This window comes from Dromiciops gliroides, chromosome 2, assembly GCF_019393635.1.
Source record: "Dromiciops gliroides isolate mDroGli1 chromosome 2, mDroGli1.pri, whole genome shotgun sequence".
Taxonomy (NCBI): domain Eukaryota; kingdom Metazoa; phylum Chordata; class Mammalia; order Microbiotheria; family Microbiotheriidae; genus Dromiciops; species Dromiciops gliroides.
Window position 1 is genome coordinate 53,721,230 of NC_057862.1, and position 12,643 is coordinate 53,733,872.

The 12,643-nt window shown below is 50.5% G+C and overlaps 2 protein-coding genes across 2 annotated transcripts; both read left to right on the forward strand.

Annotated features, from left to right (window-relative positions):
- The first annotated feature begins 26 nt into the window (after window positions 1–26).
- Window positions 27–5,854, forward strand: FUT11 (fucosyltransferase 11). The gene is made up of 3 exons (XM_043981642.1): window positions 27–749; window positions 1,312–1,934; window positions 3,190–5,854. The coding sequence occupies exons 1-3, from the start codon at window positions 69–71 to the stop codon at window positions 3,347–3,349; spliced, it is 1,464 nt and encodes a 487-aa protein (XP_043837577.1). The 5' UTR covers window positions 27–68; the 3' UTR covers window positions 3,350–5,854.
- A 2,657-nt stretch (window positions 5,855–8,511) lies between these two features.
- Window positions 8,512–10,966, forward strand: CHCHD1 (coiled-coil-helix-coiled-coil-helix domain containing 1). Its single transcript, XM_043981643.1, has 3 exons — window positions 8,512–8,696; window positions 9,632–9,750; window positions 10,099–10,966. The coding sequence occupies exons 1-3, from the start codon at window positions 8,573–8,575 to the stop codon at window positions 10,210–10,212; spliced, it is 357 nt and encodes a 118-aa protein (XP_043837578.1). The 5' UTR covers window positions 8,512–8,572; the 3' UTR covers window positions 10,213–10,966.
- The last annotated feature ends 1,677 nt before the right edge of the window (window positions 10,967–12,643 follow it).

Genomic DNA, 12,643 nt, shown 5'->3' on the forward strand with positions numbered 1-12,643 from the left:
CCCCCCCTCCTCCCTCCCCGGGCCCGTCTCCTTGGGAGGCGGGGTCTCTTCTGAGGCTGGGAGGAGGCATGGCGGGTGCCGGCGTGGCGCTGGCGGCCGCGGCGATGCTTTGGTTTTGCGGCTGCGAAGCCGAGCCGGGGCCCGAGGGCGAGGCGGAGTGGGTGGAGCCCTGGGATGGCGCGGTGTTCCGTCAGCCTTCGGTGCTGGGCTCGGTGGGAGCGGCGCGGAGCTCGGGGAAGGCGGGCCTTGACGACGATGGCGAACTGCCCGTCTTGTTGTGGTGGAGTCCCGGCTTGTTTCCTCACTTTCCCGGGGACTCGGAGCGCATCGAGTGTGCGCGGGGCGCGTGCGTGGCCTCCCGGGACCGGCGGCGGCGGCGGGAGCCGCGCACACGCGCCCTGCTCTTCTACGGCACGGACTTCCGCGCCTCCGAGGCACCGCTGCCCCGCCTTTCGCACCAGAGCTGGGCGCTGCTGCACGAGGAGTCGCCGCTCAACAACTTCCTCTTGAGCCACGCGCCTGGCATCCGCCTCTTCAACCTCAGCGCCACCTTCAGCCGCCGCTCCGACTACCCGTTGCAGCTGCAGTGGCTCCCGGGGCTCGCCTACCTGCGCCACGCCGCGCCTGCGCCCCAGGAGCGCGCGGCCTGGCGCCGCCGCGGCTACGCGCCGCTCCTCTATCTGCAGTCCCACTGCGACGTACCCTCGGACCGCGACCGCTACGTGCGCGAGCTCATGCGCTACATTCCGGTGAGGGGAGCGGGACGGTGTGGAGGGCGCCCGGGAATCCTGCCCCAGGCGCTCGAGCTTGACCCGATGAGGGGCGGGGTCAACGAAGAGATGGGGCGGGATTGCCGGGGCGGGGCGTGTCAGGGACGCCAGGGAGCTAGATGAGGGAGGAGAAGGTAGGGTGGTCCCGGGGCCGGGGGCACAGGGGCGGGCGGGAGGTGTCTGGAAAGTTGGGGACCCCGGTGAGGGAGTAGGGAGCGGTTCCTAGGGCGGAGTCAGGAGAGAGAGGGGGCGGTCCCGAAGGCGGGCAGCGTTCGGAAGTCTGGGGAGCGTGGTATGGGGAGGACGGTGACTGTTCCAGGGAGGGGGTCATTGAAGAGGGGCGGGGGGCATGGTGAGGGAGGAGTGGGCGGTCCCAGTGAAGAAAGGGGCGTGGCGAGGACGGTCCTGAGGAGGAGTCAGCGGAGGGGGGTGTGTGAGAGATGGTGAGAGAGGAGAGGGCAGGGGGCGTGGCTAGGGCAGAGGGGGCGGTCCCGGAGGTGGGCCGCGAGCCAGCCGCCTCCTCCCTCTCCCCGCCCCTCAGGTGGACTCCTATGGTAAGTGCCTGCAGAACCGCGAACTGCCCGCCCGGCTGCGCGACACGGCCACGGCCACATCGGAGGACCCCGAACTCCTGGCCTTCCTGTCCCGTTACAAGTTCCATCTGGCCATGGAGAACGCCATCTGCGAGGACTACATGACGGAGAAGCTGTGGCGGCCCCTGCATCTGGGGGCCGTGCCCGTGTACCGCGGCTCGCCGTCCGTGCTCGACTGGATGCCCAACGAGCGCGCCGTCATCCTGGTGGACGACTTCGAGTCACCGCAGCAGCTGGCCGCCTTCATCGACTTCCTGGACAGCAACGACGAGGAGTACGCCAAGTACCTGGCCTACAAGCAGCCTGGGGGCATTACCAACCGGCTCCTTCTGGACAGCCTGGAGCAGCGTGAGTGGGGGGTGAACGACCCCGGGCAGCCCAGCTACCTGCAGGGCTTCGAGTGCTTCGTCTGTGACCACGAGCTGGCAAGGCTCGCCGCCGAAAGGGCCCACGAGGCCGACCCGGCCCGAGTCCCACCGCCGCAACCCCGGATCGCGCAGCACTCCCACATGGGCTGCCCTGAACCCACCCCTGGCTTTGGGAGGCTAGAGGAGATCCCCGAGAATGACAGGTAAGGAGGGTTGGGCGCTCCTGGGGTCGATGACCTTTGTGGCAGGCCCTGCTCCTCACCAAGTGCTCTACAAAGTCAGGAGAGGGAGAGGGAGCCCTTTCACCCTGGGCTTTAGGGAGGACTTTGTGGAGGAGGGGGATAGATGGGGTTTGAACTGGTCCTAAAAGGTAGATGCGATGTGGGAGGGGGGGGAGGGGGAAGGGATTCCAAGCTTGCTCAGGCCACAGTGCCAGGGCTCAGGTCTGTTTGGCTGGAGGATTTTGAGTAGCCGGGTCCTTGAAGGATTTTGAGCAGGGAAGGAATCAGAGCAGTGTTTTTAATCTGAGAGCTGCAATGAGGGGGGGAACTGCAGTCATTTGGACGTGAGATAATAAGGCTCTGAGATGGGGGGGGGGGTGGATGTGAGGGCCACATGGAGGAATCCTGTGATGCAGAGTATAAGGTGCTGTCCATATTAAAGAGGGCTGGCTGAGAGATAAGGTTATAGCTACTGGGATTGCAAGTTCTGAAGACTGCTCAACAATTTCTTTTTTTTTTTTTTGTGGGGCAATGAGGGTTAAGTGACTTGCCCAGGGTCACGAAGATAGTGTCAAGTGTCTGAGGCGGATTTGAACTCAGGTCCTCCTGAATCCAGGGCTGGTGCTTTATCCACTGCGCCACCTAGCTGCCCCTACTGCTCAACAATTTCACAGTAATTCCTAGTGTAATACCGGGCAGTACTTAAAGGCTTCCTTGGGTAGGAAATGGCAGGTGAGGATTGGTTTTAAGCAGCTGTGGCTGTTGACTGAGGGGTGGGGGTCCATCAGGTCATTGACAGGCATTATTTTGTGCTTACTGTATGCTCAATTTCATGATGGGAGGGACTACAGGAAGGGTGGACAATTAGGCATGGACGCTTGTGGATACCAAGCTACAAGCTACAGGGTCCATATACTGGGTTGGAGTTATAGCTATTTGAAAAACCAAGGCTCTTGGGAAAGCAGCACACCTCCCACAACCCAATCTGGCTCTCACTGGGCATGTGTGTGCTCGATCTCTCAAGCGAGTGCATGCATATGTCTGTTTGTCTGTCTCCCTCCTGGGATTTCAGGCCATTTGGATGGCTTAAGGTGACATTCCTACTGTCACAGGTGTTGGCTTTCTACCCTTCTGGGTCAGACCAATGTGTGTGTGTGTGGGGGGGGGGGGGTACCCCCTGGGTGGCTCCAGACTCTACCAAGAGCTCCCTAATTCTAGTGCTTCTCTGATGTTTCAGCTGGAAGGAGATGTGGCTTCAGGATTACTGGCAAGGCCTGGACCAGGGTGAGGCCCTCACCACCATGATCCACAACAATGAGACACACCAAGGGAAGTTTTGGGATTACATGCATGACATTTTCCTCCGAAGGAACCAGTATCCCCGGCCACCAACATGAGGGCCCTTGGTACAGCTGAGGTGGGGAAGGGCCTGAGAATAGAATCTCTACTTTGTGACTTAAAGGGAAAGATGCCACTTCTTGAGGTACAGAGATTCTTAGTACATTTCCTCCCCCTCTGCCCCTGCTCCCAATCCCACCTCTACTATCTTGCTGCTTAGCATGTGGTTTCAGAAAAATCCTTTTACCATCAATGAAGAGGGAAAGGGAACTGTTTATTCTGTGGCAGACCCTGGTGAAGGATGCAGTAACTTAACTACCTGCATTCTAACTGGTTTTATTTACAGAGCTGGCCTCCAGAGTTAAGTGGTAAAAAGACTACTCAGTTCTCCAGACTTTTTATCTTCTCTGGTCTGATCTGTGATAACATCCCTAAGCCACAGGCTCCTAAAATGTTAGAATTGGAAGGAACCTTACCCTCCCTTCCCCCAATACACACATTTGGTTTTTTTTAAACAAGTCAAAAAACTGAGAGTCAGGTGAAACGATTAGCCCAGTTTTGTAGTTTACTAGTGATAGAGGCTAGAGTATAGCTGGGTCTTCTGGCCCTCAGTTCAGAGTTCTTTCCACAACACTGCTCTCCCTCAGACAATACAGTGGAGAGAATCTTCCTGGGGTCTCTTTGTAATGTTAAGATATACAAAGAGGCATCCAACTAACCAAAATACAATCTTTTGTTGGCAGCAATCTTTTGTGGTCTGCTTTTCCTTGCTGCTCAGTGAATTTTTTTTTACATTTTTGTGTGCTGCAAAGTCATTTTATGCTCTAAAGAATCATGGAAAGGATGCTAAAGATGCAATTTTATACTGATTTTTTGAATACCTTATTCTAAAGTATTTTCCATCATAAGTGGATTGATATTTTACCCGCACTAACCCACCCCTTGGTTTGTTGCTTCTGTGTAGAGTTTTGTTGTCTTCTCCTAGCCATGTGGTGTTATGACGTTCTAACATTCATTGACAATGCATTATTCAGTGTAGCTATTCAGGGTGGAATAAAGCCAAGGCACCAAGCTAATGGAGATGGGAAGGCAAGAAATGGTCACCACAAGTGGCTGGGTAAATAAAAAGCTATAGTCAGTCACCTTTGGGGATGCAGCCAAACCCCACTTAAATCACTGTGGTTTGTATGCACAGCCTGACTTCCTCTGGGCAGGAAGACCATAGGCCTTTTCTAGGGCAGCAGAGCAAGAGTTTGTTGGATCCTAGACACAGATACAAAGATTTTGTGGTTCTTCATTGTGAATTATCCTTGGTAGTGTTTGACAGCTTTCATGCCTCACTCTTTTTTTTTTTTTTAGTGAGGCAATTGGGGTTAAGTGACTTGCCCAGGGTCACACAGCTAGTAAGTGTTAAGTGTCTGAGGCCGGATTTGAACCCAGGTACTCCTGACTCCAGGGCCGGTGCTCTATCCACTGCACCACCTAGCTGCCCCTCATGCCTCACTCTTGCACACTCTTGTACGGTCCCCATACATTCACACAGCAGTATTATTGGAATCTTCTGAAGTTGCCCCTCTTTTTGCTAGCCAAAGCCTCTTAGCACAGAGTGTATCTGGCCATGATAAAAAGAAATTTTCTTTGGTGCTCAGAAAACTGAAACTTTGATAGAAAATGCACTTTACAACAGATTCAAAGGGCTGCCTAAGCTCTCTTTGGGCATTCTATTGGGAAGCTCAGTAAGGAAAAAAGATTCAAAGGAAGTTTCTGGAGAATGAGATGAATAACAATTAACCAAAGCTTTTACTAGTTTCCCATTTACATGTGGCACTATTCTGGGCAGCTACAAAAGAAATTAAAAGCAGTCCTTGCCCTCTGAATTTACAACTTTAGAAGCAGACATATATTAATACTAAATGACATATATTCAACAGAGACAAAAACTAGCTTGATGTTTTTTACATTCTGTGCAATAAGAAAGGGATAGATGCTTTTATTAGAATGGTAGGGAAGGTGCTAGATTCATCCCTACCATCTTTTTAATTATACAAGTGTGTTACAGCACTTTATATGCACCAAGTGAGTCAGTCATTAGGGAATTACAGCAACCATGAGGCCAGACTCAGTTGCTTGCTCTGTTTGGGCTTTTTTCACTCACCTGCTGATAATACAAAGGAAAGAAAGCATAGCAGTGGCCCTTTGTGCAGCAAAGCAGATATCATTGGACATCTGGAAAAGTGCAGTGGGCCCAAGTCAGGGTTTCACGTTCCCTATGGAGGACCAGGCCAGTGTGAACTTCTCCCTGTCTTTTTGACTTGAGAAGCTGGTCTAGGTCATTCTTCCTGATTTACTAGTTGCCTACAGCAATATAGGATAAGTCTGGTTAATCTCAGATTTGCCCCCCACAGAATTTGATTCACCAGTTATGTTAGCGTCTGCCTTGGAATCAGTGTCATTTCAGATTGTCTTGCAGTGAGTTACTGCCTTCATCATCATGATGTGTTACTATTTTATATTATGATCTCAGGTTTAGTTTTGTAATAAAATGCTTTTATATGTAACTTCTCCTACTTGAGTATTTTTTCTTGTGTGTTTATTTCTATAGAGAGGGAATTAGGCATACTAATGGTAGAATGTACATGGAAGTCAGGAGAGATTCAAGATTATTTTCTTTGCCTATGAAAAGAGATTTTGTGCTCAATGATTGCCCAAGACATCACATAAATGAAATGTGACTGATTAAAAAATTGTTTATTTATGCCTTTAGTTTCTATATCACCAACATTTTCCCAGCACCTGATTAAAAAAAAAATGGGGGGAGGGCCAGGGCAATGAGGGTTAAGTGACTTGCCCAGGGTCATACAGCTAGTCAAGTGTCTGAGGCTGGATTTGAACTCAGGTTCTCCTGAATCCAGGGCTGGTGCTTTATCTACTGCGCCACCTAGCTGCCCCTAGCATATGATTTTTTATAAATATACAAGAATTTATACAATTCACTTCTTAGGATCAGAGATTTAGAACTGGAGGAGACCATGGAGATCATCTAACTCAATGCCCCTTCATTTTACAGATGAGGAAACTGAGACCCAGAGAGATTAAGTCCAACATGGATTAAGTGTCAGAGCAGCAGTTGGAATGTTGGTTTTCTGACTCCAGGTCAGAGCTCTTCCCACTGCACCAAGAGACCATAACGATTTTGAACTTGTTAGGCAATAGGAACTCCCTGAAGATTTTGAAGCAGATGATAGATGTAATAAAACCAAGAGTATAAGAAAGATTGATCTGGAAGCTAAGAGATGATTTGAGTAGGGAGAGAAGAAAAGAGGGATTATCAATTGAGGAGTTAAATTCGATAGTTACTAAGAATTTGCTGTGCACACAGCAATGAAACAAAGCAATTCATCTTAAGCAGCTTATATTTGTAAGAGGGAGTTAATTGGAGGTCCTCCCAATCAATCTGAGCAGATTCCTTCCCCAGACACTTATAGACACATAGTCTCTCTCCTTAAAAAGTGGTACTGCTCCCTTAGAGCAGGAGCATGAAGGGAGGTGCATTTGCTCATCCTCAGCTTTCTGAACACAGGGTCAGATACTAGCGTTCCTAAGAATGGACTTTCCTAGCCCAAGAGAAGATATCCACTGAAGCAGAAGCACACGGCAGAAGCTTATGGGTGCTGGTTTAGATGGGCCTGAACAGGGGCTTTCTAGGCTCTGTGATCCCAGAGTCTAGCTTTGTGATCAGAGAAGGGTAATTTCCTGGGTAGTGACAGTCTTGGGGCTTGCCTGGTGGGTATCAAAAAATTCCCAAGTTCCCTCTCTCAGTCTCAGTTTTCTCATCTGCAAAATGAGGATGATGGTAACAGCATGGACCTTTCATGGTTATGGGGATAAAATGAGATACCTTTTGTAAAGTCCTTTGCAAACCTTAAAGTGATATATAAATGCTAGGTGTCACCATATTGTTTTGATTTGACTAGTGTCAATACTAGATATTCTTGTGTGGTTCCTAAACTGTCCCCCACTGCCATTCCAAAAGCAATGGCAGCCTCCTCAGAATAAATGGATATCTTTCCAAGGTGACTATTAATGAAGAAGAATCTTCCCTTTATTCTGGTATGTCATTGTAGGGGGAAAATCACCTTCATTACTTTGTAAACACCTCTGCCTCCCATACCTCCTCTTGGTATGGAAGTGATTCTAGGATGATCCAAGATAGGCAAACTCAAGGCCCTACACCAAGTTGGTTCCAGATACTGTGTTTACTATAAAGATCATCCCAAGGCTCGTCACCATCACTCAGTGGTAGTCATTTGGGCCATATCCCAGGAATCCAGTGCAATACAAAAATCGATAACTAAGCTTCTATTTAAAGACATCCAGCCAGGTAACTCCATGTAACTCCCTCAGTGGTGCCCAAGCTTTGGATTTACAGGGTCCAGGTCTCATTTTAGGGATATCTGCCAAATTACTCTGGCTCATGAAACTTAAGTTTGCTCTGGGAAATCTCAGACTAGTCTGTGGCTAAAAGGCACCCCTAGTTCTCATACAAGTACTCGAGATGTAACGGATACAGGCCCGTCTTTGTTTCACCCCACAGAAAATGCAAAAAATTCACAGTTAAGCGAGCGCACCACACACAGGCCCCACGAGACCCCCACAAATAATCACGACAATCCTCGGCAGCTGGGTCCCGCTCTGTCCCCGGGGCATCATACAGCGCCGGCTGGCAGCGCCTCTCGGGAGCCGTCCTTGGGCTCCCCGAAAGCCACCCCGCTAAAACCTCTTTAACCCGTGCATGGCCGTGCTGGCTCCCCTCCGGGGAGGCCCGGTCTCACCGGAAGGAAAACCGATTTCAGCTGCAGAGAGGAGCGCTCGTGGGGCCTTCATCGGCTCCTGCTCCGCCCACACGTTCATCAACACGACATTTTGATGGCGGGATCCTGCGTGGCCCGGCCTCTCATTTCACAGACAGGGTAGTCTGGCGGCAGAGGCGGGTTTTGAGCCCCGGTCGCCTGGTTCCCCCCGCACCTCGCCGCCTCCCCCGGGGCACTGTCCTCCGCACTTTGGGACTGGAGCTCAGCTCGCCTCTCACGCTTCCGGCCTCTCCCCAGGCCCAGTGGGATCCCAAGGAAGAGGCCCGGTCCCGGGGAATTGCGGCTGCAGCGGCTTGGACGAGAGAGGCGCGTCTCCATGGAGACGCCCCCGGCCCGGCGTGCGCAGTGACGTAAGGACGTCCGGACGCGCGGGCGGCGGAGGCAGTGGCGGCGGCGGCAGGAGCGGGGGCCATGGCGACGCCAAGCCTGCGGGGCCGCTTGGCACGTCTGAGCAATGCGAAGCGGCCGGTGCTGAAGCCCAACAAGCCCCTGATGCTGGCCAACCGGGTCGGGATGGGGCGCCGCGAGGTCGGGGGTGAGTACGTCCCTGCGCGGGGCGAGCGAGGCCCGGGGAGGGGATGGGGGGGCGGCGTGCGGGGGTGGGGGAGGGGCCTCCTCCTCCAGGAAGCCGGGCCTGATTTCTCCGGCGCCTCCGCTCTCCTTGGCCTCACGTGTTCCCGGAGCTTCGTGTATGGGTGCCTGCAGACCCTTCTGTAGGGGCGGCCTAGTTAGCCTATGTCCAGTTAGGGACACTCTTACCATGAGAAATAATGGGGTTGATCCGCTTGCCGGGGTCAGTTAGAGGGTGCTCTTTCCTTGGGAAGGCAAAGCGATCAGTTACCCAGATGGTGGTTGGTCAGACAGATCAGGAAGCGGCGTGTCCGGGCACCCAGCAGTCCGTAGCAGGGCCCTGATTGGAAGCCACAGGGGCTCGCTGTGCTACGAGGTCCGGGCGGTGACAGCGCCGCTTCACGCATCCCACTCCCCAAACTGCTGTGGCTCCTCCGTTCTAAGTCTCTCCCTCCAGCCGCTTTATCCCCTAAAAAGGTATCGTTTTTTCCCCTATTCGGGCAGTTGAAGTTTAGACTTCTCCCGGCCATACCTCTGTGTGTCGAATAAAAACTTTTACTTAAGCTTCGATTGGATCGTGTGTGCGAGCAATTCTTTGACAGAGGGATATTTCAAATCCAGTTTCCCTCGTGACACTTGCCCTGTTACTCCCCCAAGACCAAGTCTACTCCTCGAGGGAAAGGGCTCAGTTAAACTTATTTTTTGTTACCCTGGAGCCTGGAACAGAGTAAGCTGGTGAATGAATGAATGAATGAATGAATGAATGAATGAATGAATGAATGAATGAAGCAGGTGAATATTTGAGTGAAAGAATGGGGGTGGGATGGTCGGATGGGGATGGGGGAGCTAGGAGTGTGAGGCACTTCTTTGACTCAGGGATGCCCTGCTGCCCCCTTCTAGAGGCAACCTGTGTTACAGAGATGTCCCTGATGATGGCTTGCTGGAAGCAGAATGAATTTAGCGACACAGTTTGTGCCAAGGAAATCAAAGACTTCTTTGACTGTGCTTCAAAGGCCGAGGTGACAGGGATCTCCCTGGGATGGGAGGGGATGGCACACAATGGGATGCCTTCCTGGGGGTGGGTCAGGCCTCCCAAGATCTTTGATCCTCGAGAGGGGAGGTCGGGAGAAAAGGGAGTATGTTTGCTTACAGGAGCACACTCTCAGGTAGATCTGAAATGTCATTTGGAGGCTACAGGTTTCTTGTTTTCAGATGAGGAAGGGGAACCAAGAACAGGACAAAGGATTGGGGCAGGGTCCCTTTTCTCCCCCCTAGAGTTGTTGGGAATGTGGCTTGGGAGCTGTGAATTTTGAGTCAGAGGGAATTTTGGGTGTCAACACTGTCGTTCCTTTTTTTTTTCCTTTTAGGCAGAGCGGAAGCAGAAAGCAAAACACGAGTTGCTGGGCCCCTCTGGGAATTTGACTCCTAAGCAAACAAATAAGTTGTTGGGGAGGTTTCCTAATATATCCTACATCATCTGAAAAGGTGTTGTATAGCTTTTTAAGGACTGACCTCACAGAAGCAATTTGGTGGTGTTTGGACTGAGTGGCCTCCGAATGGCACAAGAATGTGGTCTCACCCCTGTGGGGTTGTGATTTGGATGAGAGTTCTGCTTTACTCTGAAATAAAATCCTTACAAGAGAGCTCGGGCTGTGTTGTGGATCAAGTCACCCTTGCCTCTCAACTCCCGAACCCCAGCCCCCTGCCTTTTCCAGGGCCCTGGGACCTTCTTTGCTTCAGAGAACACACACTAACCTGCCTTGGGAGTGGACGCGAGTTTGATCTCTTCAAGGTCATTGAAGAACACAGAATCCCAAGAGGTGGGAGGCATTTCAAGCTCATCTACTCTGGATGTTGATATTTGCTTTGATGCCTCTTGTTGCTGGGGCATGGGAGGCCAGGTACATATAAAGCCTTTCATCTCCCTGGGCATTGATTCATGGTTGCTGTGCAGAGGGTATGGGGGAACTTGTGGTTAGGGGTAGAGGATTTTGGATTTCCTGCTGGTTCATTGAGCATACCAGTGATAACCCGCATTCTTTCACTGTTTTTCCGATTCTTACATTGTGAGAGGCAGACAGTAGACTCACAATTTAGACCAGAGTCTCTTAAAGGCCTGGGATCTGTAAACTTGTTTATTTTTTATTTTCTGATAACTGTATTTTTAACATTATTTGTTTCCTTTGTAATCTGATGTATTTGATTTTATGCATTTAAAAACATTCTGAGAAAGGGGCTGCTGGCTTCACCTGACTGCTATAAAAGGTTAAGAACCCCTGATTTTAGACAAATGATTAAGTAGCCTCTGTGCCCAGGGTACTGTACTAAGTGCCGGGAGGCAGTGGGTGTGGTGGATTGGGAGATGAATGTTTTCTAATAGCTAGCACTCTAATTGGAAGGATAATACCAGTACACCAATAATTGAAACTCTGAAGAATTTGATAAGTGGAAAGGAAGGGTCATAGTTGTGAGTAAAAGTTTAGGAGGGAAAAGATCAGCTTGGCAGATTTGGGAAAGTTCCTGGGGAAAGATACAGCCTAAGTTAGGCCTGGAGGGGAGGGAAGGTAAGGGAAAAGTACTGAAGGAGGGAGTCCTCTGCTGGTCTGCCCTGAGGTAGGAGACAGCAGGAAGGAGTTGAATTTGGCTGTGTTGGTGTGCTTTTAAATCTTTTTAGTAGAACTGTACATGTTAACTATTTCTCCAGTCTAAAAGCACACTCTGTAATTTCCCTTTAGGAAGTAAGTAGAAGACCAGGTAAGGCCATTCTTTGGGAAATAGATGAAGGATGAACTACTCAATTTCACTCTTATCTAGATAAGATTATGGCCTTCCTCTCCACCTGAAGTGATAAGCACCTTGACCTACTTAAAGACAGTGACCCCTTGTATTTAAGGTGTTAAAATACTGATTACTGGAAGGAACTCTTTTTCTGCCCTTAAAGGAAATGGTCTAGAAAGAGTGGAGACTTAGGGAATATTAACTCAAAATTGTATTTTGGGGCAGCTAGGTGGTGCAGTGGATAAAGCACTGGACCTGGATTCAGGAGGACCTGAGTTCAAATCCAGCCTCAGACACTTGAACACTTACTAGTTGTCTGACCCTGGGCAAGTCACTTAACCCCCATTGCCCCCCCCCCCCATTGTATTTCTCTCTCTCTCTCTCTTTTTTTTTTTTGTGGGGCAATGAGGGTTAAGTGACTTGCCCAGGGTCAGACAACTAGTAAGTGTTCAAGTGTCTGAGGCTGGATTTGAACTCAGGTCCTCCTGAATCCAGGTCCAGTGCTTTATCCACTTTGCCAAATAGCTAGCCCCCAGGGTTATATCTTGCCACTGGACCCAGATAGCTCTGGAGGAAAGTGAGGTTGGTGACCTTTCACAACCATCCCTCACTTAAAAATCCAATTCAGTGCAAGTCATCACCTGATGTCGTGGCTTTCTTTGGGAAGGACAAACAAGATGAGGAAACAAGCAACAGAAGTGATGTGACTTGCCCTGAGTGTCTGAGGCAGGATTTGAACTCAGGTCCTCTTAAATCCAGGGCCGGTGCTTTATCCACTGCTCCACCTAGCTGCCCTCACTAAAAAATTTTGAAAAGAGAAAAGATATCTCATTAGAAGGATCAGCACTGTGAAGGATAGATTGGAGGAGAAAAACTGGAGGCAGGAAGCTTCATTAAAGAATTCCTGTAATCCAGGTGAGACACCAAGGTGGTTGCAATAGCAATAGTAAGGAGATGGACAGGAGAGCGATTGTGGAAGTAGAATTGACAGGATTTGGTAGTTGGTAGAATCTGAGTGTGAAAAAAGACTTCAAAGTTTTGAGCCTGGGGGACTAGGAGGATGGTAGTCCAAAGCAGAAATAGAAATTAAAGGCACATGATTTTAAAAGACAAGTGGAATTTGAGGTGCCCATG